Source organism: Myodes glareolus, chromosome 5 (assembly GCF_982192425.1).
Source record: "Myodes glareolus chromosome 5, mMyoGla1.1, whole genome shotgun sequence".
NCBI classification, from domain to species: Eukaryota; Metazoa; Chordata; class Mammalia; order Rodentia; family Cricetidae; genus Myodes; species Myodes glareolus.
Window position 1 is genome coordinate 62408963 of NC_142030.1, and position 22717 is coordinate 62431679.

Here is a 22717-nt window from a genome sequence, read left to right on the forward strand (position 1 = left end):
GGAGGCTGAGGCTCTGTGGCCTCATGTGGTGCTGCTCCATGGAACAAGATGAAGCCAAATTTCTGTTGTTCTGGGGAGGACGCACATGTTCCACCGTGCGCCGGAACGCTTGAGCTTTTGAGCTAGACCACAGAGTGCTGTGAGCAGATCTATCTGCCTCTGATCTCGCTCACCTCTGGAAACCTTGACTTTCAAGCTGCTTTGAGCCTCTGTGAAAGAAAGTGGTCAGAGTTGAACTCTGCTCAAGGACAGCAAGCTTCCCTGCACGTCCATGGTCTGAAAAGGTGGCTGGAAAAGAAATGATGGCCAAGAGGTGTCTTTATGTACCTTTTCTTGGAAGAGGATGGTTGCAGGTAGGATAGAACAGTCAAGTGAGGAGGCCAAGCCAGGCTGGCAGGGGTATTCAAATATTCCCAGCAACCTTAGCAGTTGGGATTCAAACCACGTATCAGATTAACAACTTCTGTTGAATTATTTTCTTCATATAATCTTTTTAATGTACTGATTCAAAGTACTTACTTTGTTTAAACAATTAAATGAATTTTTTTTTTAAAAAAAAAACAACATAGGGTCTACCTGTGATCCTAGCTGTCCTAGAAATTGCTATGTAGACCAGGCTGGCCTCAAGCTCACAGAGATCCTCCTGCCTCTGTTTTCCACATGCGAGATTAAAGACATGTACCACCACACCCAGTAAGATTAGGGACATAACAGCAGACACGGAGAAAATACAGATAATCCTCAGGTCATGTTGTGATCTTTTAAAAGCACCATTTCACATGTGAACTCCTCCACGAATATTTTCCTTAGCTCCCAACTCTGTCCGTTCCTCCAGCATCCTGTTCCAGTATGCTCTTTTCTCTCTAAACCAATAATAGCTTATTGGTTTCTTACAGTTTTTTTTCACAATTAGTCAAAATAATAGTTACTGGCACATGGGTACTTCCAAGGTTTAATGCTATGGAGGGCCAGAACACAAGGGTTTGGCTCTCTGCCTCCTGCAGTGTTTGATGTAGAGTCTGTCTTTGATGGTCAATGATAGAGCCATGGGACTCATCACCTGGCCACCTGCTTGTCTCCTCAATGGACTTGTGTCCGATGGTTGTCACATACTGTCATGGGAAAGTCAGACAGTTCTAGTCACACTTCAAACCTGAGGGGGTTTCACGGAGCATACAGTATGACACAAACTTCAGAAACATCTGATATCTTGTCTGCCTATCTTCATAACTTTTTTATGATCAAAGAGCTTCTGATAAGACTCCAGTAATACTATTCTGCCTAAATTCCTTAAAGATAGGATATTTTACATTCTATTGTATTTCCTCAGTGGTATATGATGCTCACAAGAAGCTAGCGAGACAACCAGGTGAGCAACCTGGCTTTGCAGAGGCTCATCTCTCTGTAATTTGTACCACTCGCCCTCAGCCACAGTTGGAGAGGATAGACTAATGGTTAGCACAGATCACCCAGCAAATGGGACACAGCATAAAAGTATGTACTTCTAATAAGTCAGAAAGGTTCAGTACTGTGCCGTTGTTGAGTCTTCCCTGCTTGTGGGTGGGTGAACCCTGGAGGGAGGCAGTCATGAGGAAAGAAGGGCTTTCAGACCTGGATTTTCCTCATAAATGGAGGAAACAGGTTTCAGTGATATTGAAAATATATCTGGCGATGAGCTACAATTTCAGGCATTTTGAAATGCCTCTAAATTAAAAACTGCATTCTATGGACCCAGAAAGCCTTGTGGGAGCCAAGCAAGCAAAACCTCATCAAGAGCAGTTTCATATTCTCCCACTAGAACTCAGTGGAACATTAGGTGGGTGTAGGACAAGGTGTCAGCTGAGATGAGCCTTCTCCTGGGGAGCTCTGCTTTGCAATGGGGTCTCCTGGTTAGGACCAAGCACCCCTATTTGTGTGGGGCCAACTTTCTGAAGAACTTACCAGAGATCCTGCCAGCCACCCCAGAAACTGTCACCCCCGCCCTTTCAGTGAAATCTGTTCAAACGTCCCCAATGTCTTTGTTGTGGGTGTGTATTGAATCTCTCGTTCGAAAATCACAGGAACCCAGCACAAATTGGCTTATGCCAAAAAAACTAAAATAAAAAAATAAAAATATATGACTTTCACAATTTATAGAATTGAGGACTTCTCAAATTGGAATCTGATACTCCAAGGAGATTCATGAGTCTCTCTGTCCATTTCTCTACAGTCTTTAGATTTCCCTATATATGTGGTTAAAAGAAGCAGCCCAAGACTCTACATCTACATTTATCAACAATTCCAGTAGCACAAGATCTTGTTTTATATGCTACCCCCACTCTAGGTACTAAAATAGCTCCATAATGAACCATCTTAGAGTTCGGTAGGGTTCCGGACAGTATTGGGACACAAGGTGTCCTGTGCTCATGACTGGAGTTGAATAGAGTTCATCTTGGGTCATTAGCAACTAGACCACAAAAATTGGGAGGACATGTGGTTCTTCAAAGAAAATTAGACTGTTGTTACCAAATATGGGGTGGTGGTTATAGGACAAATTTATATTGCAATGAACACATTCAGCCCCTCGATAAGGACCCCAGGTATAGCAGTATAACAGTGTTATCTGTAGAAACATTCATTTCACCTCAGCCGAACTTTAAAAGCTGGGTTCTTAAAGTTGGGCTGTACCTTCTCTCTGCCATATAGAACCTGGCTTAATAAAAGATGGCCATGTTCCAGTTAGGGGGGCAATCACCAACAGGACAAACCATTTAGTTTTTTTTCAGGCCAGAGAAATAAGAAGTATAATCTTTGCTTGTTGACTAAGGAAAATGTGTAAGCTTCTAAAACCAGTTATCGGAACTGAATTATTTCCTAGATTTTCTAAATGGAAGCAAAATTGCATGTAGTTCGAGGCCCGTCTCCAAGCCAGGCAAGGCTCTTGGAAGTCCTGTGGGCAGAATATGTTAGGAGAATGGAGGTTTGAGTTCTCTGAGGATCTTCACCTGGATTTGCCTGAGTAAGTAAACTCTGCCCCCAAATTCAGCTTTCTCACCTATAGTATTGTTTTGAACTCACCATTTTCTTTCCAGTGTAGTCAGTTTCATTTCTAAACAGTTTTATTTTGTTGTTGTTGTTATTGATCCTCAAACACTGTGCTAATCTGGGCTACCAGCCTTCTTGATTTTTCTATATTCTTAGGCAGGTAAACTTAGGTAGAAGGACTAAGTAAGAATGTGGAAGGAGAAGATGTCTAGATGACACAGAGAGGTAGGAGTGAGGCTGTGAGTGGCAAACGACCCTTCCTCCACTGTAAGAGGTTTCTCTAGACGTTGTGATCCAGGAAAGACCACACTGGGTTTTGGAGACACTACACCATCAGTGTCTGCTGACCTTATAAAGTGGAACCACTGTGGTGGTTTGAATGATAATGGCCGCCATAGGCCCACAGATTTGAACAAGGCTTGGTCACCAAGGAGCTGTGCTATTTGAAAGGATTAGGAGTTTCTTGGAGGAGGTGTGTCCCTGGGGTGGGCTCTGAGGTTTTAAAAGCCCACGATAAACTCCGTCTACCCCCTTCCCCACCCCTCACCGGGAGATTAGGATGTAGCAACTCTCTAGCACCAGGTCTGCTGTGCATTCACGCTGCTGTGCTCCCTGCCCTGATGCTAATGAACTCGGCCTCTGAAACTGTAAGGGAGTCCTTGGTTAAATGCTCTCCTTATAAGAGTTGCCTTGGTCATAGTATCTTTTCACAGCAATACAACAGTAACCAAGACAAGTGCTCACCAAAAATGATCCAATAGCCCTTGAATTCTGGAATTTTGGAGGGCAGGAAGTAGAGAAGGAGAGATCCATACAAAGAGACCCTAAGACCTAATAAGTTTAATGTTTTATATTTTCCTGTTGGCACAGAGACATTTCACTGTTGGGGACAATACGGTACTAGCCGTAATGCTAGGTACAGTTTGGGAAGGCTGTTCCATTTCAGATTTTCACCTAGACAGTGAGCCGCTGATCTTACGGTTGGGATCTAGGAGCAGGTCCTACATTTAGCGCTGTGATATATTATATTCTCATAGCAAATGAATGAATGAATGAACGAACACATGACTGAATTCTGTGAACTAGAAAGAATACAATGCAGAAGAGATTTTTTCACAGAGAGATCATGCCACTTAGCTTCTGCCCCCAAAAACCTGTCACAGGAAATGCCTGCTGCCACCTCTTTGACTACTTCCTCAGTAACCTACCTACCTGTTGGCTACTCCTGGTTTACTCTGTTGAGGTGGAACCCAAAGAAACATCCAAAAGAGATAGGAGGAAGTAAACTGGTTCCTTAAGTAATTTTACTCTCTGCCTCCTGCTCTTCTTCAGCCCTTCTGTGTGAGTGCTGTTGGTGAGAAGGAGTTTTTGAGGCAGGGCAGGTCACATGCTGTGTACAAGGAAACAGGGGAGGGCAGAGGGAGAGGAGAGAGAAAGGAGGGAGACAGAGACAAACAGACAAACAGACAGATACACAGAGAGAGAGAGAGAGAGGGATGAGAGAGAGAGAGAGAGAGAGAGAGAGAGAGAGAGAGAGAGAGAGAGAGAGAGAGAGAGAGAGAGAGAGAGAGAGTTGTAGGAATAAAGAATGTGTAGCACTACGGGGTGGGGGAGCTAATTCAGAGGAAATGAAAGCCCCAGTACTGTTGTTTTTTCTGCTGAATCCCCATGGGTGATAAATGTCAAAGGAGTGACAGAGGTCCAGAGCCAAGTTCACCTCATCTTTATGATCAGATACCCTTGATATGTGAGAAATTCGAGGGCAAAGGAGGAAATGCGTTGTTGGATTGGTGGTTTTCAAAAGTTTCTTATCTTTGATGAAGCAGCTGACTCATCCTGCTGGCTCTCATCTTGGAAATAAATTCAGGTGGCTCAGGGTATGCTACAAAAGATTCCATCTGGGAAAGGTGGACCAGACGTAGGCAGTGAGTTGTAAACATTTTCCTCTGTAGCAACAATGCAGATGGCTTTCTGATGCTGGCAAAGAAACTCCAGCAGGCTGACTTCCACACAGCCTCAGAAGGGAGGAAATCTGAGGCCGGCTGTGTCAAGGCATGTCTTAGGATGTTGCATCAGCAAACTTCAGGTAGTAGGTGAAAGAGGCTCAGTACACATAGGAGACTCTAGGGCAGAAGACCAGCATTTGGAAGACTGAAGAAGTAGGAAGGGCCCTGGCTCAGAACAAAGCACAGGTGACAGGGCTCCAGAGAAACAGGGAGCAGAATTCTGTTCCTGCATAGCAGTGTTATGGACCCCGAAGACTTTCAGCCTGTTTTGTGTTCTGGTTGTTCTTTTTTGTTGTTGTTTTGTTTTATTTTGTTTTTGTTTTTTGTTTTTTTTTTTTTTCCAATTTGACAAGCTGGGGTCATAGGAGAAGAAGGAACCTCAGTTGGAAAATGCTTGCATCAGATTGGTCCATAGGGCATTTTCTTGATTAGTGAGTGATGTAGCAGGGTTCAGCCAACTGTGGGTGCTACCATCCCTGAGCAGGTGGTCATGGGTTGCATAAGACATCAGTCTGAGTAGGCCAAGGCACAAGCCAGTAAGCAGCAACTCCTCCAAAGTCTCCATCTGCCTCGAATGCCTAATTCCAGCTTCCTGCCCTGAACTCCTTCTCTGGCTTCCCCTCTTGGATGAACTCTGAACGGTAAGGTGTAACAAATCCTTTCCTCCCCACATTGTTTTCGATCGGGGTGTTTATGGAGATAATAACAAGCAAACTGTGATACCAGGTATTGAATCATTAAAAAGATTTTCATTTTATTTTGTGTGTATGTTTATGTGTGTGGGAGGTGGGCACACGTACCATGGTGTGGAGGTCAGAGGACAGCTTGAGGGAGCTGGTTCTCTCCTCTTACCATGTGGGCCCCAGGGACTTAATTTAGACCTTCAGGCTTGGCATTAAGGACCTCCACCCTTTGGCCGTCCCTCCAGTCTGGGTTTGGGTCAAGGCACTGCTATTTGATAGCTGCCTACGTAGCTTTGTAAAAGCTACTGCTTCTTTTGGAACCTGACCCCTCTTCTGCTAAGCAGGGCATTTGCAGTATGTGCCACACTGGTTTATGCTGAGAAATGTGATAGTACATTCAGAGGATGCAACTCAGTATCCCACTCACAAGAACCCTGTAACCGTGCCTGGAGACATCAATGGATACTTGGTAAGCACCTGAGGATGAAGGATAGCCAATGAAGGCAATCTTCTTCCAGGTTCCTTTTTCTCTGCCTAGGAGTTTGATTGGTTCCCAGGCATGGGATGGCCCGAGTCTACTGTAGGACCACATCATCCAGCTGTCGTTTGTCCCAGCGATCAACTCAGGTGGGTCAGAGTGTGTTTTAAAAGGCTCTGATAAGAAGGATAGAAGAAGTGTGTGTGGTTGGCTGCAAGCTCACATTTGTAGTGACAATCTAGGTGAATATCCAGTGCTGGCAGTAAAGTATAGCAAGCTGGCCTCCACAGCACCTACAGGAGACAGCGTGGAGGTTCCTGGGGACGGTGACAGAATGTGCAGGTAAGTTCTGAGAAAGGAGAGAGCTAGGGTATACAGCCCATGGATCATAGTTTGGGGGGTCAGGGGAGGTAGTTATGCCATCCCATTATTTTGTTGAGATCTGATGCTTCTAGGTGGTTAGCTTAGGTATAACAGGCAGGAGGAGGCTAGGAAGGGATTTTGTGGTTTTCCTGTGGGGCTTGCTTTCGTTGCACTTTGGGTGCGGTGGGCATTAAATCTCTTTAGGACTGACATGGGGTAGCAGCATCTTGCAGACTCCAGCTTCACTGCTGTGACTTCCGCTATGGGCTGGAGAGACCCGGGAATCTGATCACGCCCCGTAAGCATTACATGGGGAAGGAGACAGGAATGCCCACTTGTTGTTTCGCCATGTTCTCTCCATTCGCCTTCCAGTCTCCAGTTTTCACCTTCCCTGTCCTCAGTGACTCATTTCTTTTCCTTCTTAAACCTCTTTTCCTTCCATCCACCCCATCTTCTATTCACCCTTTAGTCAACCTCAACCTGAAACCATGGTCTTTGGAGAGACAGGATGGATCTCAGAGACCTTTGCTATAGGTCTGTGCCCTGAACTTTGGCAAACCATAGCTTATCTGGTAGTTGGAATGTCTGGGACAGTGACTGCTCAGGGCAGCTCATTCTCCGTGTGGCATTCCTTGGTGATTATGATAGTGGGACCCCGGGGCAGAAGCTGTATTTCTTCCAGCCCTCTAGTAGCTCAGTCTAACAGAACTAACTGCCTTTGCAGTCTGAATCCAACTCTACCCATAGAGTCGGAACAGGACAGCAGTGACCTCAGCCAAAGGCTGAGAAGTGATATTAGCAAGATCTTTTTGAAGATTTCCTATGAACCAGCCTCTAAGAGATGACAGATTCTAAACTTCACACCTTGAAACATCCCCCCAAAAGAGGCTTGAGTTTAGAAAATAGACTTCCAGTTTCTTAGTGTAGAGACTGTTGAGCTCTGAAGTGGAATATGCCGGAGGAGGTGGTACAGTGGGGGCGGAGCTTTCAGAGCCTTGTCCCACCTGCTGTCTAGTCTGGGTTTTTCTGACTGTATTGTAATGTGACCAACTGCTGCTATGCCATCCCCGCCAGGATGGACTGTATCTAACTGTAAGCCAAACCTAAACAAAACCGAAAGACTTCTTCCCTGAAGTGACGCCTGGTCGAGTATTTGGTAACAGTAGAAAAGTAAGCAACGTTTGGGGAACCTTCCTTTTGAAGGGCATCCTGTGAGGGTGTGAGAATCTGCAGGTGAGAGGAGACAGGTGTGAGAAGATGAAGTTAATGGGTGTGCGAAGGTCTGCTAGACAGACTTGAATTCACATCCAAGTTCAACTGGCTCATGAGTTCTTTAACATCTCCAAATCGATAAAGAAGATTTATCTAAGAAAACTCCTTGAAAGTCAAATAAAGTTAGTGTGTATTGTTCCTAGAACCCTGCCTGGTGTGTAGTAGACAATAAATACATCTTTCTTTCCACTCTTCCTCTCAGTCTACCTCAAAAGAACATTGAGTTCATATTTGATCATGAAAACCATGAATGTTCAGAAGTCGAGAGGGTGAGGAGAGCCGTAGGAACACGAGCCGCCGTGAGTGTCTCGGAGTCCTGCCGCTATGACTTCTGTCCTGGGCTTACATCCTCCACGATGCCTCGAGTATACTAGATGCTGAACACACGTGAGAATGGGCCGAAACAGAGACCAACTGTTGTGTGTTTTCATTTGCAGACATCTGTGATTTAGTGGGAAGGCACCAGGAAACAGGCCATGTTTTCTTCCCGATTCTTTCTGCCTGTGGGACCTTGGAATCTTGGGGAATCCTCTCAAGTCTCTGAAGTTCAGTGTCCATCTTTGTGAAATAAGGGGCAAGGTGAGAAGAAGGGGCCTCAGAACCCACCGGCTGTGGCAATCTGACCCTGGACTTTTGGCCTTCCAAACTGGGAGGAAATATGTTTCTGTTACTTATGCCCCCCCCCCCCGCCCAGTCTCTGTTATGTCTAAAGCAGCAGTAGTGGAGATCATTTTCCAATTGGGCTCTGGGGAGGCTTATAAAATAGCCACTACAAGAGGCTCTAATTTCCCTCTTCCTCCAATGTCCTTGAAACACAGTAAGTAAATCTGCAACAAACAGATTGTGAACTCAACAGTGATTTCTCATGAGATTCCCCTAAGATTGGGACACTCTCAAAGGATCCAGCTGCATGCCCTACCCAGTGTCTGCAAAGCACTCAGAGGAAACAGTGGGTGACAAAAGCAACGACCTTGACATTTAAGTCAACCTTTGGTGAGTCTGCTTTCCCACAAACCCACCGTGACATGTGTTTTTGTAATAAAGAAGTTCAAACATCAAAAAGAGTCCCATAAAAGATCCCTCGAGATAGGTAAGTGTGGTGGTACAGTTATGCCGTCCCAGCACTTAGGGTGTGGATGTAGAGAGACTGGAGTTCAGAGTTATTGTTGGTTACATATGTAGTGAGTTTGAGGCCAGCCTGGGCTACATGAGTTACTGTCTCAAAAATAGGTGCCCACAAGACCCCCACATTTCCAGTCTTAATAGATATTTGTGAGGTGTGCCCCACACCCTGTCTCATTCCCTTACTACTCTGTAGGCACTAGACTCTTAACCTTTAGGCACTTGAATATTTTTATGGTTGTTCTCACATTAGATCCTCTCTGGGCTGTAATTTCAGCTAAGATGTCAACTTGTGACTACAGAGCCTAGATACCTCAAGGCCTTGGAAGTAAAGAAGTTCAAATAAGTGTAGAGTTCAAATTTTACCTAAGGTCAATGGGACGTCACTGATGTGCTATTTGAGATGGCACAGGGACAAGATCACATTCAAATTTTCAGAAGTGGCAACTTCAAAAATTGTATGACCCACCTTCAGGGAAGAAAGGGAGACGCAGTGTCATCAGACTTCAAGAGTAAAGCCACCTGCTGACTGATTCCTAACACCTACGGTGCCCTTGGCTCCTGGAACACTGTATTCCTGGCTGAGCTGGCAGAAGGATCTCAGTTCTTATCAAGGGACCCTGTTCCTGACCCAGGACTCTCTTGCCTTCATCCATCAGCCAGGATCTACTTATGAATTCAGTGATTACGAATATGAATATGGTTATACATTGTGAATAAGGAGACACAAAGCACAACATACCATTTGTTAATGTTTAGTACCATCTCCATCCTTCTACTCCCACCCTCGTGCCCCGCCTCCAGGAATTTAAGCCTAGAGATTATAATTATAATTATCATTCTTATTCTCCATTACAGGTAGGATCCCCTAATTAGAGTCCATGGACAAGTGACAACGGAGTGAGGGGAAGATGGGAAGGAGAAGCGCCTGCTCTTCACGGTAGCTCCTGGAGGACCCGTGGTTTGAATTTCAAACATGAGCACCGGAGGTTTGATCTCCAATGCAAGGGGGGCTCTAAGGACTGAGCAATGTGATTGTTACAACTCTGATCTCATGAACTGAATAACTGTGGGAAGAAAAACTGTAATAAATGCAAGCCCTGTGCTGGCTGACCACCATGTGATCAGCTTTGCTCTACAATAAACCTCCCTGCCATGGTGTTCACTCATGGCTCCCAATGCACTGAACCCTCTGAAGTTATGAGCAGCCACGGCCCAGCTGCAGCCTGGGTTCAGGCCCTGAGATGGGGAAGGGGCATTGGCGTGAAGAAATGAAGTGTCTGACCACCAGATGAATTTCGCACAAGTGACCGGCCCCAAATAGCTCCAGCTGTCTTTATGTATACATCAAAAACAAGCCTGTTTTCCATACTAGCAAACTAGCTTTCCCCATCCTCCAGTGTGAAACTCCAGAAAAACCAAACTTATTTTCTTCCAACTTTTACATCAAAACATCTTTAAACCAAAAATAATACTTAATGTTAGCTTGGCCAAATATCCAGCCAGGTACATCCCGTCTTTACAAAAACTATAAAGTGATTAACATAGGTACGCATGTTCAAGACCAACAATCTCATTTAAAACATATTTACAGAATAGGGGTGATCTGCTTCTGATCCTGTCAACACTGAATTAGAACAGCTCCAGGGGCATCCTGAACCTGAGAAGCATCACCTCCCAAAGAATTTTAGGGGAAGATGTTTGAGAAAAAAAATGGGGTTTCCAGGAATGATCGATCACATCTGTCCAAAGCATGATTGACAAAAAATGATGCTAAAACCACCAAGAGAATCATCAATCATTATAAGAGAGAAAGAGAGAGTGCAGGCTGCGTGGTCCCAGCAGTCTTCTGCGCTGTCCCCAAAGTCCACTGATCCTTGCCGAGGGATACTGTCCCCATGGGCTTTTGCCTCACCTGGAGACCCATTAGACAAGCACTCATATACCGTCCAAACCCAGGTCACACAACTCTCAACCATGAGTGAAATCAATCTTTCTGTCTTTTAAATAGATTTCTCTCAGTTCTTTTTGTCACACACACAGACAAAACTATGGAGACTCCTCCTGACTCATAAGCAAAAGTGAGGTTGGGGTGTATTAAAACCCAAGTGTGCATCTGCATGGGTGTAGGAGAAGATATTGCCATGAAAGCATGAAAGCGGCCATGGGTTGACATCTAAAGTACACATGAAGTATAAGAAGATCCTGCAAATCAGTAGAGAGGAGATACACAACTTTTAAATGGCAAACAGAATATACATATAAGGAAAATAGATTGCCCAACAAATGTATAACTGATGTTCAAATTCATAAGAAAGCAGAGAGGAGGCAATTAGTAGACGGTGAGATTCCTTCATAGGCACAACGCTTAGCAAAAATCAGAAAGGTGGATGCTACAAAGCAGGGAGCATAGCAGAGGCTGGGGTGGTCCTTTTGTAACTGCTAGTGATGTCAAGGGACTGAGCTGCTAAGTGAGCATCTTTTAAGTACTTAGAGAAGTTGAACTACTAGGCTCACGCACATAAATAAACTCAAACTTGGAGGGTACTGTGGTTTTTGCTCACATTTGCGATCTTCCTGTCTACTTGACAGATTGCCTTGGAGGGTTTCTCTAGGGTAGTTATGGTAATCAGCAGGTTCTCTGCATCCCCCTCTGCTGAGTCATCTTCAGAGCTCTGGCCTGCTGTCTACTGAGTCAACTTTCCTGCTGATTCGCTGGTACCATAGGAGAAGGAGACGGAGAGAACTTAGCTTGAGGTTCCAGCACCCGCATGGGGTTCACCAGTCTGGTGGCTCTTCATTAGTTTCTCCTTCAGCAGCCGCAGTGCTAAGATCTACTTTGAATAACGATTTCTTTTGTTTAGTAATATATTGGTACCAACACAATGGGTCCTTGTGACTGTTCAATAGGGGTGTTTCTTCTTTCTTCATCTTGTCGGGGTGTAATGCTGGATAGCACTACCAAACTCCAAAGTAGTTTCCAGAAGTTTCTCTCCTTGTCTCTTTCGGCTAGGTACTCCTCTCCCTGAGATTGGAGGGTGGTAGGGTAGACATGGGCTTCTGATTCCTCTATCAAAAAAATTAATCAAAAGAAGGGCAAAGAAAGACATGGAAGGACAGAGTGATCATTGAAGAACCTTGGGAGTCTGCGGTAGGGAAGCAAGGAGAGACCAACCAGGGCCAAGAATAATGAGAACAGTGGATGAGGGGAAGATAAGAACTGTGTCTCGGGTGAAAAAAAGAAAAAGAAAGGAAGAAGACTAAACAGACCTGGATAACCAGAAGTGTGAACTGCCAGCAGAGTGACCTCATGAGGAAGAGGTTAGATTCGCAGCTGGGGTGAGAAGGACGGTAGCCGCAGGAAAACGACACTTACGAGTAGAGTTTGCCTAGGTGAGAGAAGGAAAGATGATTATCTCAGAAATCCCAAAGCATGAGATAAAAATTAAAAATATTTAAAAAGTAGAGCTTCCCCCAAAAGGCAGAATATAGAACTTTATTGGGATTTATATGGCTTATATGTGAAAATGAAGGGAACTGGGGCTGAGTTCTTCGAGGTTATTAGACATAAATGCTGTGTGTGTGTGTGTGTGTGTGTGTGTGTGTGTGTGAGAGAGAGAGAGAGAGAGAGAGAGAGAGAGAGAGAGAGAGAGAGAGACCAGAGAGTGAAGTCAATCCAGGCAGAGTGGGCAGTTTTAGAAAGGCATAAGACATATATTTGATTTTGCTGTAGATGTTGAGTAAAGTTTTAATATGTTCTATGTGTTGCCATGAAAATTATCCCAAACTCATGAGTTGGGCACCTCAAGTTTCATCTGGTGACCATAACAGGGATTGCAACAACAAATGTTTACAGAGACGTGGAAGGCCACTTCTCAGGGGAAGAGGGATAGGAGGCACCGTGGGGCCAGGGTAGCCTGGAACATCTGCGACACAGTCCTGGTGGAAGTTGATTGATGTTCAGAGATGGCCAGGGATGTCTAATGCTCTACTATTTTCAATGAGAATAGAAGCGTGCATTTTTAATGTGTGCGATCCCAATTTTGAGAGTGGGCAGCTAATGGAAGAAGAAACACTGTTGATGGTAAAGCAGTCCTGTGGTACCACAAGACATATAGGCTTGTCGTTTGCAACCTCTGATCTAATCTGTGGGATGACTGGGGCAGGTTTTACCCTCTCAGCTATGAATGATGGTGAGCTGCAAGGCTATGGTAGGTAATTGTAGTTGAGGGAAGGGACAGCAACAGGGGATTCAATTCCCCACGCAAAAGCTAAGATGTGGAGATAGCTTCTCTGGTCAAACTCCATGGTCTTCTCCCAGAGCATCAGCACCAAAATGCCACACAGGACATTTCCTTGCAGCTGGGACCAACTAATGTCCTCAAGGTTAATCCGGTGCTGTCTGAATGGGACCTCAGGCAGGCCCTTCTCAGCACAGAAATGCCAATTGGAATTTCGAAGACTTTTGTCAGAAATTGTGGGCGGAAACTTCCTGGGGTTGCTGAGAGCCTTTTGCGGCTTCTCAGCCTCAGGCGCAAGGCGAGTGGGTGTCTCAGAGAAGTAGAGAGAGAGAGAGAGGTGTTTCCCTTGACAGTGGAAACTTTATAAAGCGAGCTCACCCGACTTCTCTGGAACAGTCAGCGTCAGGAGCCCTGTTCTCCACACTTCAAGAGTCTCCGCAAGATTGAGAGAAGAAAATCCTTTCCTGGGGCTGGGTGCCATGCAACAGACCTTGGATTATCCATGTCCCCAAATTTATTGGGTAGACAACAGTGCCACCTCTGCTTGGGCTCCTCCAGGGTCGGTTTTTCCCTGTCCATCTTCTGTGCCTGAAAAGCCGGACGAAAGGAGACCACCAACACCTCCACCAGCGCTACCACCTCCATCACAACCACCCCCACCCCCACCACTGCCATCACCGTCCCCTCTAAAAAAGACGAAGGACCACATCAGAGACCTATGGCTACCGGTGGTGTTTCTGATGGTGCTGGTGGCTTTGGTTGGATTGGGGTTAGGAATGTATCAGCTCTTCCATCTGCAGAAGGAGCTGGCAGAACTCCGTGAGGTAAGCCTGGAACGGGCATTAATAATAAGGCCCCCAGATCCCTGGGTACAACACAACTTTGCTGTATGTGGGCCACTGCGTTGCTTGCAATGATTTGGGTGTGTTTTCTTGTTTGTTTGTTTTAATGGTAAAGATCATTTTAATCCCCTCCTTTTAGGAAAGGATTGTTATATTATTTCTATTCCATAGTTGGAGAAACAGGCTCATTCTCCAAAGATATGTGGTTCGCGACCCCTCAGGATGGTTGGGTGACTTTTGCATGGGTTGCACATAGGTATCCTGGATATCAGCTATTTCTATTGTAGTTCATAACAGTTCTGAAGTAACAGTTAAAGTAATTTTATGTTTGGGGATCACCACAACATGAGGAACTGCATTAAAGGTTTGAACCATTAGGAAGGTTGAGAACCCCTGATCAAAGGGAATGTTTTCTATCTTTTAGAGAATCCAAGGCAAATAGTTAATTTCTCAGTTGTCAAGAGGATGTTGAGCTTTTTACAGCTTCACATTTAGCGATTCAAGGGTAAAAAAAAAAATCAATTTCGAATCTTGCTTCAAAGTGTAGACTAATTCTGTTTGGAAAGATGTGGAAGTCTTAGTACTACTCCAGACACCACTGTGTGGCCCAAGTCTAAGGCAAGCCAAGATCCGAAGTGTCTGAATTCTCTTTCTAGGGACTGGTGGATTTTTCTGCCTGCTTGGCTTAAATAACTCCATTATTTATTGTATGAATCTTTCTCTTTCACCAGTTCACCAACCAAAGCCTTAAAGAATCATCTTTCGAAAAGCAAACACGTAAGTACTTTTATGTGTGTCTTTTGGGTTCCCCGAAGTGGTCCTCAACACTGAACAAAGTTGGGAGGTTGCTTAGGAGTCTGCTCCATTCTCGGGCTTGTGATTCCTCAGCAAAAGATCCTGGGGACCTTAGACTCTGCGATCAGCCTGGTTCTGTGAAACACAGGAAATGTTGGATGCAGTTTATTGTTCAATAGCCGTGTATCTCAATGAACACCACAAATAACTCAAATGAACTTGGAGGGCTTTGGAAAGAGACACACATATAGCCCTGGACCTTTTCCCTTGGCTACTTCCTTGGGCATATTGGTCCCATCTCTCATGATGGTAGCTGTGATTCCTCAGGACAGTAGAGGAGTAGAGGCAGACACAAATGTTTCTGAGGATGTCCTCTCCTCTTTTCAAACGAAAAGTAATTACTCATGAATCAAGCTGTATGTTTTATTATTTTCTAAGATACAACAACAATTTTAAGAAGTAAACTCATTGATTTCATTAGTGTGCTTCTTCTGAAATCGTAAGAAGCTTGGGGAAGACTTTAGATATTGTTTACATGACTGGACACCTTTCCCAAAGAGGACTTAAGATGCCTTTGATGAGTTTAATGATAAAGCACTCCCCCCCATGACACACAGATGTATTAGATCCAGGCTAAGGGGAAGATGACAGGTTTGAACATAAAATCTCAGAGCATGGTTCTGGGAGATTGAATAATAGAGAGTTCAGAATCTGCATTGTTTGTCTTAGAGTCAAGTTAATGAAGCTTTAAATTTGTATTGCAAAGGAGCTTATAGAGTAAGTGGTCTATTTTCCATTTTCAAAGAGATACAAAATACTAGATCAGTTAGGTGCAATGCCCAAGCCTCTTGGTATGAAACTGGCTCCAGGAGAACAGTCTCCCCCATGCCTCATTATCTATAGGGCTTTCTGAGTCATAGAGAAACTCCTGCCTCTCAATAATGGCCCTGAAATGATTTAAAAAAAAACAGTTACCTTTGCAAAGGCAATAGAGCATCTTTATCCTAATAACTTTGAAGAAAGCTGAAGGGCAACCGACAACAGTGGCCATGCATTAAGGAGAGCTGGTTCCATATTCACAAAGTGATCTTTTAGCTCCTCCCTGAGAATACACACTCTTGTAGAGGCCACCCTGGTGTGCTCTGACTTTTAGCTCCACATTCAAGTCTCTAAGTACCAGAAAGCCCAGGTTACGCAGGCACAGTGGAAATAACTTGTTAGAAAAATGAAACCTCTCAGGATTTCTAAAGTGAAATCACTTTGAAAAATTAGTGGAATGTGGCTTGTGTACTGGTGTTAATCACTCCCTGTCACCCACTCCATGGAGTCATTTTAGTGAACAAAGGTCAAATGGACAGATGAGTCAGGTCTACCTACCCCAGTAGTTAGCTTCTTTATATCATTGTAGATGGCCAGAAAGTGATAAACTGTCACAAGGAAGTCAGGATAGTAACTTTAATACTAAGAAGCCGATTTAAAGAAAGGGATATTTATTTCTTCCATCAAACTCACAAAAACAAGAAAACAAAGATTTTCAAATATGTGAGAGAACAAAAGGCCATATCTAGTACAAGTTTCATCCAGCATGCATGGAAATTGCTGTAAGTATCCTGAAGAACACTAGGAAAAGTCATTTCAAGGGCTTGAATTATTGGTTTGTTTTGCAATCTTAAAAGATTTTCTTAGGAAAATAGTTGAAGGTATAGATAAAAATTTATCTCTTTAGTTAAGTGTTCATCTCTTCCTTCTTTCCTCCCTCTCTCCCTTTTCCTTCCTTTCTTCTTTCTTTCTTTCTTTCTTTCTTTCTTTCTTTCTTTCTTCCTTTCTCATCTTGAAGGTATGCACCACTACCACTTGGATTTTTCTCTTTTATAAGATTTATTTGTTTTTGTTCTATGTGCATTGGTGTTTTGCAAACATGTCTGTATGAGGCTGCCAGATCCCCTGGAACCAAAGTTAAAGATAGTTGTGAGCTGCCATGTGGTTGCTGGTAATGAAACTCAGTACCTCTAGAGGAGCAGTTAGTCCTCTTAACCTCTGAGTCATTTCTCCAGCCCTATTTATCAGTTTCTTATAAAACAACAGTTTGAAAGAAACCTAACTCTCAGAATGGGGAGATGTGTTGAATACATCGTGGCACATAAATAGGAGACCATCCTGAATGGCACTAAAACATCTAGTAGGATCAGCTAGTAGGACTTTTAATGCCATGAATATTGTGCACTTTGTATTGTTAGCTAAACAGACAAGTTATCAAAAGCAGTTTTTAGTTCAATACTCATTATGAAGTACATATGCATGTTTTTAACTTCGAAGAATCACAAAACAACATAGTAAGTTGTTTTTCTAGGAGATACTATAGATATTATAGATTTTTCTTCCATTTAAAATGCTTTTCAGATATTTATTTTATTTTATCTGATTTATTTTATCAATCAGAGTACAACTGATTGATTCTCTCCTTTCACCTGTGGGTTCCAGGGATCAAACTTAGTCTTTGGGCTTGGAAGCCAGTGCCTCAGCCATCTACCCAGCCCTACTTCTTTTTATGCTGCTACCTTCCCCATAGTTAGGTAATTGATATTTTATTTATATACAAGGATTTTAGAGAACCGCCTATGACTGAGGCTGGGTCTTAATTGATGTTTGAGAATGAGAGAGATTAAGATGGATGCCTGTTCTCACGGATCTTATAGCACAGTGGAGAAGTTAAAATGAACCAGCAGTACAATTTCCAGCAGAATTGAGAGTGGTCCAAAGCAGAGTGGTCTGGACAAGTCCTTTATAAGGTTGTCTATGCTGATGCATGAGGAATGTATCAGAAACCTCTTAAAGAGAAGAGTTGCATGTATGGGTCATGGAGCAGAGAGAACTTTCCACATTGCACATGCAAAGAGCCTGGGGCAGGAAAGAGTCTTTTTTTGTATTTCTAGACATTTCTAGGGCCTATCCAGCAGATAATTATAGGAGTGTATTTTATGAAAGTAACATTATACTAGTCTCTATGAGAAATATAAAGATAAGCAACATGTGGTTCTCTGCTCCATTTCCTGTTAGTGCATGGCAGAATGCCAGGTCATCTGCTCGGGTGGTTTGTGGTTCATATGAGGTCCAGTCTTGCCTATCCTGTTCACTCACACTTCCTTCACGAACCATTCTTCTAGGTGCCAGAGAGGTCATAATGTTCTCAGTAGACTGGAATATTTTCATACACCATGTACATTTTATAGTCTAGTCCCAAATCTGAGGTGAACAAGTGTCTTCCTATAAATATTTTTAACGTATTCATTAGGTGACTTTATGAAGGCTAGCACTAGATTTCTACCTTAGCTGAAATATTTGAAGTTAGAGAAACAGTGTTTATTTGAAAAGATAAGTTAGTTTTGTGGCTCTGATTTTATTTACTGTTGCTATACTAAACAAGACTAAACACTCTTATGACTTTATTACACAGTAAAATAACGTTAGAGAAAGACTTGGTAGCCAGGATCCTAAAGTCCAGCAAGGAGGAGCCAGCACTATCACAAGAGGCAGATAAAGGGATCTTAGGCTTCAAAGGTTGAGGGGTCATATTTGACAAATGGTGTGGAAGGGTTTCCCAGAGGAAGAGCAGTGTAGGTGGTCGTTAGAGAACTTATGGGTATTTAGCATAGAGATCTCGTCTGAAGGGTATTCCAGACAGAATGAGCAAAAGCCCAGAGGAAGGGAAGAAGAGGGCATAATCAGGTCATAGGATTCATGCTGTGTGTGATTATCTGATGGGCTGGAGTAGGGAGCGCAAGGCTGATGCCATGTACAGAGGACATGAGGCTACGGCGACATGATGGAGTAAAATTGTGGACAGCCTCTTGATCCATACGGAGGTCTTAATATAATCAGTTTGGGAATAGACTGTAGAATGGCAGCCAAGAGATGAATCAGTCCTCTTTTCTAGACTCCATCAGTCAGCAAATCGGGGCATATAGAACCCTGGATTCACAGTCAGCCTGAGGTGTCCCTTGCAGCCACCGTTATAGTGAATCAGCTTCTAGTATCTTTTGCCAATTATAGTTAGGGCAAAATCTCAATCTAAAGAGACCAAGGCAAGTCCTAAATGAAGTATCTGAAATGGCTGCTTTGTGCAGCAAAGTTTGTATTCACTGTTTTATCATAATATAATTTATGTATACATATGTCTTTCCCTATCTTGTCTCTTTAAACCATTTTTGAATTACAGACTCCCATGAGTCCCACAGTTTAGATTTTCTTAATAATGAGTATTTCTTCCTATGCTCTGAACATCTTATACTTAAATGGTGGGATTTATAGTTCCAGTCAAGATGGTAATTGGCATCTATCACAATAATTTTCATATGACTTTTATCTCTCTGTCATGCAGAACACCAGAGTCTACCCTCTGAAAAACAAAAGCCGAGGTGTGTGGCCCATTTAACAGGTTTGTGTCTGGAGGGACTGGGTGGGGACACAAAGTCTTTGGGAAAATGTCAGCTGCCACTCTGAACATTCTGAACTTTTGTTAAGTAGGGGCCCGCAGTTTGCCTTGGAAGTTTAGCTTGTCAGATGTGTGAGACTCTCTGGCTATAAATTCCTCTCTGGTTTATTACAGGCAACCCCAGCTCAAGGTCCGTTGTTCTGGAGTGGGAAGACACCTACGGAATTGCTCTGCTCTCCGGAGTGAAGTATAAGAAAGGTGGCCTTGTGATCAATGACGCTGGGTTGTACTTTGTATATTCCAAAATATACTTCCGGGGTCAGTCTTGCAACAATCAGCCCCTAAACCACAAGGTCTACATGAGGAACTCTAAGTATCCTGGGGATCTGGTGCTAATGGAGGAGAAGAAGCTGAACTACTGCACTACTGGCCAGATGTGGGCCCATAGCAGCTATCTGGGGGCAGTATTCAATCTTACCAGTGCTGACCATTTATATGTCAACATATCTCAACTCTCTCTCATTAATTTTGAGGAATCTAAGACCTTTTTTGGCTTATATAAGCTTTAAAAGAAAAAGTTATTCCTTGTCACGGGCACTGGGAATATTGTCTTGAATGAGTATTCTTAAGACTAACTGAGATTAACTGAAACTAACTGAGCCACAAAGACGTCGTGATCACAAGGTTCAACAGGTCAGCTATCCTTCATTTCCCAGAGGTTCATGGAGTGGTCTGTACCACTCCCATCATGAGTCAGATGGAAGGAGAACTGTGGCCAAGAAACACAGAACTTTGGGCTGCCACGTGCTGATACAGAAGCACGGAGAAGGAACTGTCTGATGCTGAATGGCCAAGAGAAGTTTAGCCATTGAAGAGGACACTTTTTAACTCACCTTTCAGGGTGGGTCTGCTTACTACCTCAGAAAAGGCCATCTTTTAGACACATAGTTGTGATGTGAAAACACAAGGGACGGGAAAGGGGGCCGGGTTTGAATGATAAGCTAGAGACTGAAAGAGGCCAATGTTCCATTGGCAGCATCTTCACTTTTAACTGGTGTTTTTTCTGAGCCAACCTTTGATGGTAACAGAGAAATAAGAGGGATGTCTCAGGCGCAAATCATTCTTTACACAGCATGTGTACCTCCAGTGCAATGGTGTCTGTGTGTGTTTGTATGTATGAGAGAGCAGACAGACTCATATAAATAGAATGTGTACATTACAAAGTACATATTAGAAGCATATGTGTGACATTTGATGGTAGATATCTAAATGTTTCTTGGCAATAAACTCTAATAGTCTTCAAAAATCTTTTATTATCAGCTGCTGATGCTGTTTTCCTTGAATATAACTAGTATTTATATATTTTGTGCACCTTAGTGAAGGAAAGACAAATAAAAATTGTATTGTAGATCATAAAAAATACAGTGTTTGGAAACCAGTGAGATGCACTTATTGTTTCTGTTCTCCATGGTTTCTTCACCCACAATGACTTTGGAGCATTCTGAGAAGAGGTTGCAAAGGTGAGTGGAGCTGTGTGGCAAATTCTCTCATCGTTGTCAGTTTGTTTGTTTCTTCCCCCTCTCTCTAGTTACTTTCCTCTGGACCTCACCTTACTCTGAGTTTTGATTACCAACATTACAGCCAATGTCAAGCAGACCCAAATTTCCACATATTTGATGGCAACTCATCTTGTCTGGGGGCAAAGCCATGGCAAAGTGGAAAGGATACATGCTTTGTAGTAAAAAGCCTGGAGCTGAGGTTTGTTCTTGTTCTTAGCTCACTTTGCAGTCTGGTAGAGCACATGCCCTCTGATGTGCAGAAGAGTTGATGTATGTGTAATACTAGTGCAGCCTCTTTAATGTGTATGTTTAATAGAACTTTGTGCAGATTATCCAAAGGGGATTTGAAGCCACAGATTGGAGAGAAAGTTAAAAAGAAAACTGGAACATACCCCAATCCCTAACACTAGATAAAAAGAAAGATATTATTAGGTAGTCGAAATTTCCAGGAATTAAATAGGGAAGGAAGAAGGGAAAGTGCCAAGTCAGCAGAGGCCAAACTGTCATTCAAAAGAGTAAACAAATATTTCCTGAAGTTTGAGGGACAAAACCAAAGCCTCAGGTTGGAAAGTGTCAACATCTCATCTTCAGATTCTTCTGACACCTGTTTTGGGTGGGTTGGTTCCTTTACGAAGAGTGCCTGGGAGGTATTTGGTCTTTGGTTGTAGATTTATTTTCCCAGCTATTATGATGAAATCCCCTTCATCTTTTCCCTTATATTTTGACCTCAATCATCAAAGATGCCTATTCCAAGTGTCCTGGGATGTTTTCTGGATATTTTTATGTTCTTTGTCAAAGGGCATTCCTAGAGCAAAGAAGAAGTAAGAATGGGGCAAAAGCATCTTGAGATTGGTGGATGTTATAACCTACCAGTCAAATTACCCTCATACCCATCTCTTAAAGATGCCTTTGGGGTTGTATTAATAGCTCACTACACTTGAAGTATGCTGGCACTTGGCCTTTTGGTGAAGATCAAATATAGTATTAATTCCAGTGAGGAGATGCTACCAATGAAATTGTTTTTCTTTAATTTAAAACACAAGGAATGTTAAAAACCAAAACACGTTTGAATGTATTCATTGAAAATGGGATCCCCCATTGTTTCTTAGCGAAAGATAATTAAACACAAAGTTCAGCACAGATGTACACAGAAAAGTACACGGTTTGAGGTTTTCTTTTCTAACATCTTACAGCACACAACACCCCTTCTTTTCTTAGCCCCTCAGATTGGTGGCTTTGTGTTCTCTGAAGTAGGTTTTGTCTGACCGCAGCTTAACAGGAAAGAGGTCTCCTGTGGCCATCATCAGAGGGTGTCTATTCTGAGCTTCTTTCAGAAGAGGGAAATGGAGGGGAACGCCTGGTCCCCTGAAACCAAACTAGAGGCTCGCCTTAATGGGTTAAATCTTAGACATGCCCTGGCCTTTATTGAAAGAAGTACAGAGTCCATGTGTTAAATTATATATATTTAAAGGTGCCTGGGTAGAAGTTCTACTTTATGGGCTCTATCTAATGTGATAGGTCACAAGTGATCTAGAAAATGGGAGGCAGAACACATCACTTAACGGTGTTTGTACTCAGCAATGAGCCCAGCTGAGAAGTGATGAAGCCTTTGGCAGTGCCAGAGACCTTTAGGATTCACCTGAAAACCTATCAGACTTGGCCACGTAGGTGGTTAAGCAGGCATCTTGTTCCTTGCAGTTCACTTAGAAGGTAGCAGAGTGTCACCTCAATGGTGACCTGCTCACCTCTGTCCCCAGATCTACTGAACTGTGACACAGTTCTCCATACTCCTGAAAATGCATCTTCAGAATAAGGCAATGCAACTTCCATCCTGTTCCACTCAGAGGTTTCCTCAGAGCTGTGGGGTCACCCTTTCTTCTAATTCTGTGGAAGGACAGAC

General features: G+C 43.3%; 1 protein-coding gene across 2 annotated transcripts; it reads left to right on the forward strand.

Annotated features, from left to right (window-relative positions):
- The first annotated feature begins 13480 nt into the window (after positions 1–13480).
- Positions 13481–20711, forward strand: Faslg (Fas ligand). 2 transcript variants are annotated; one of them, XM_048421484.3, is made up of 4 exons: positions 13496–14013; positions 14763–14808; positions 19205–19261; positions 19433–20711. In XM_048421484.3, the coding sequence occupies exons 1-4, from the start codon at positions 13669–13671 to the stop codon at positions 19825–19827; spliced, it is 843 nt and encodes a 280-aa protein (XP_048277441.1). In that variant the 5' UTR covers positions 13496–13668; the 3' UTR covers positions 19828–20711. The 2 variants fall into 2 exon arrangements, with proteins under 2 accessions (XP_048277442.1, XP_048277441.1); XM_048421485.3 differs by lacking the exons at positions 14763–14808; positions 19433–20711 and having other exon boundaries at positions 13481–14013; positions 19205–19258.
- Positions 20712–22717: the final 2006 nt, after the last annotated feature.

Bases quoted from the DNA above. Each gene is read 5' to 3' on its own strand.
- Faslg (XM_048421484.3), top strand. From the start codon at position 13,669: ATGCAACAGACCTTGGATTATCCATGTCCCCAAATTTATTGGGTAGAC. The intron at 14,014-14,762 runs GTAAGCCTGGAA...CTCTTTCACCAG, and splicing joins AGCTGGCAGAACTCCGTGAG to TTCACCAACCAAAGCCTTAA. The intron at 14,809-19,204 runs GTAAGTACTTTT...TCTGTCATGCAG, and splicing joins ATCTTTCGAAAAGCAAACAC to AACACCAGAGTCTACCCTCT.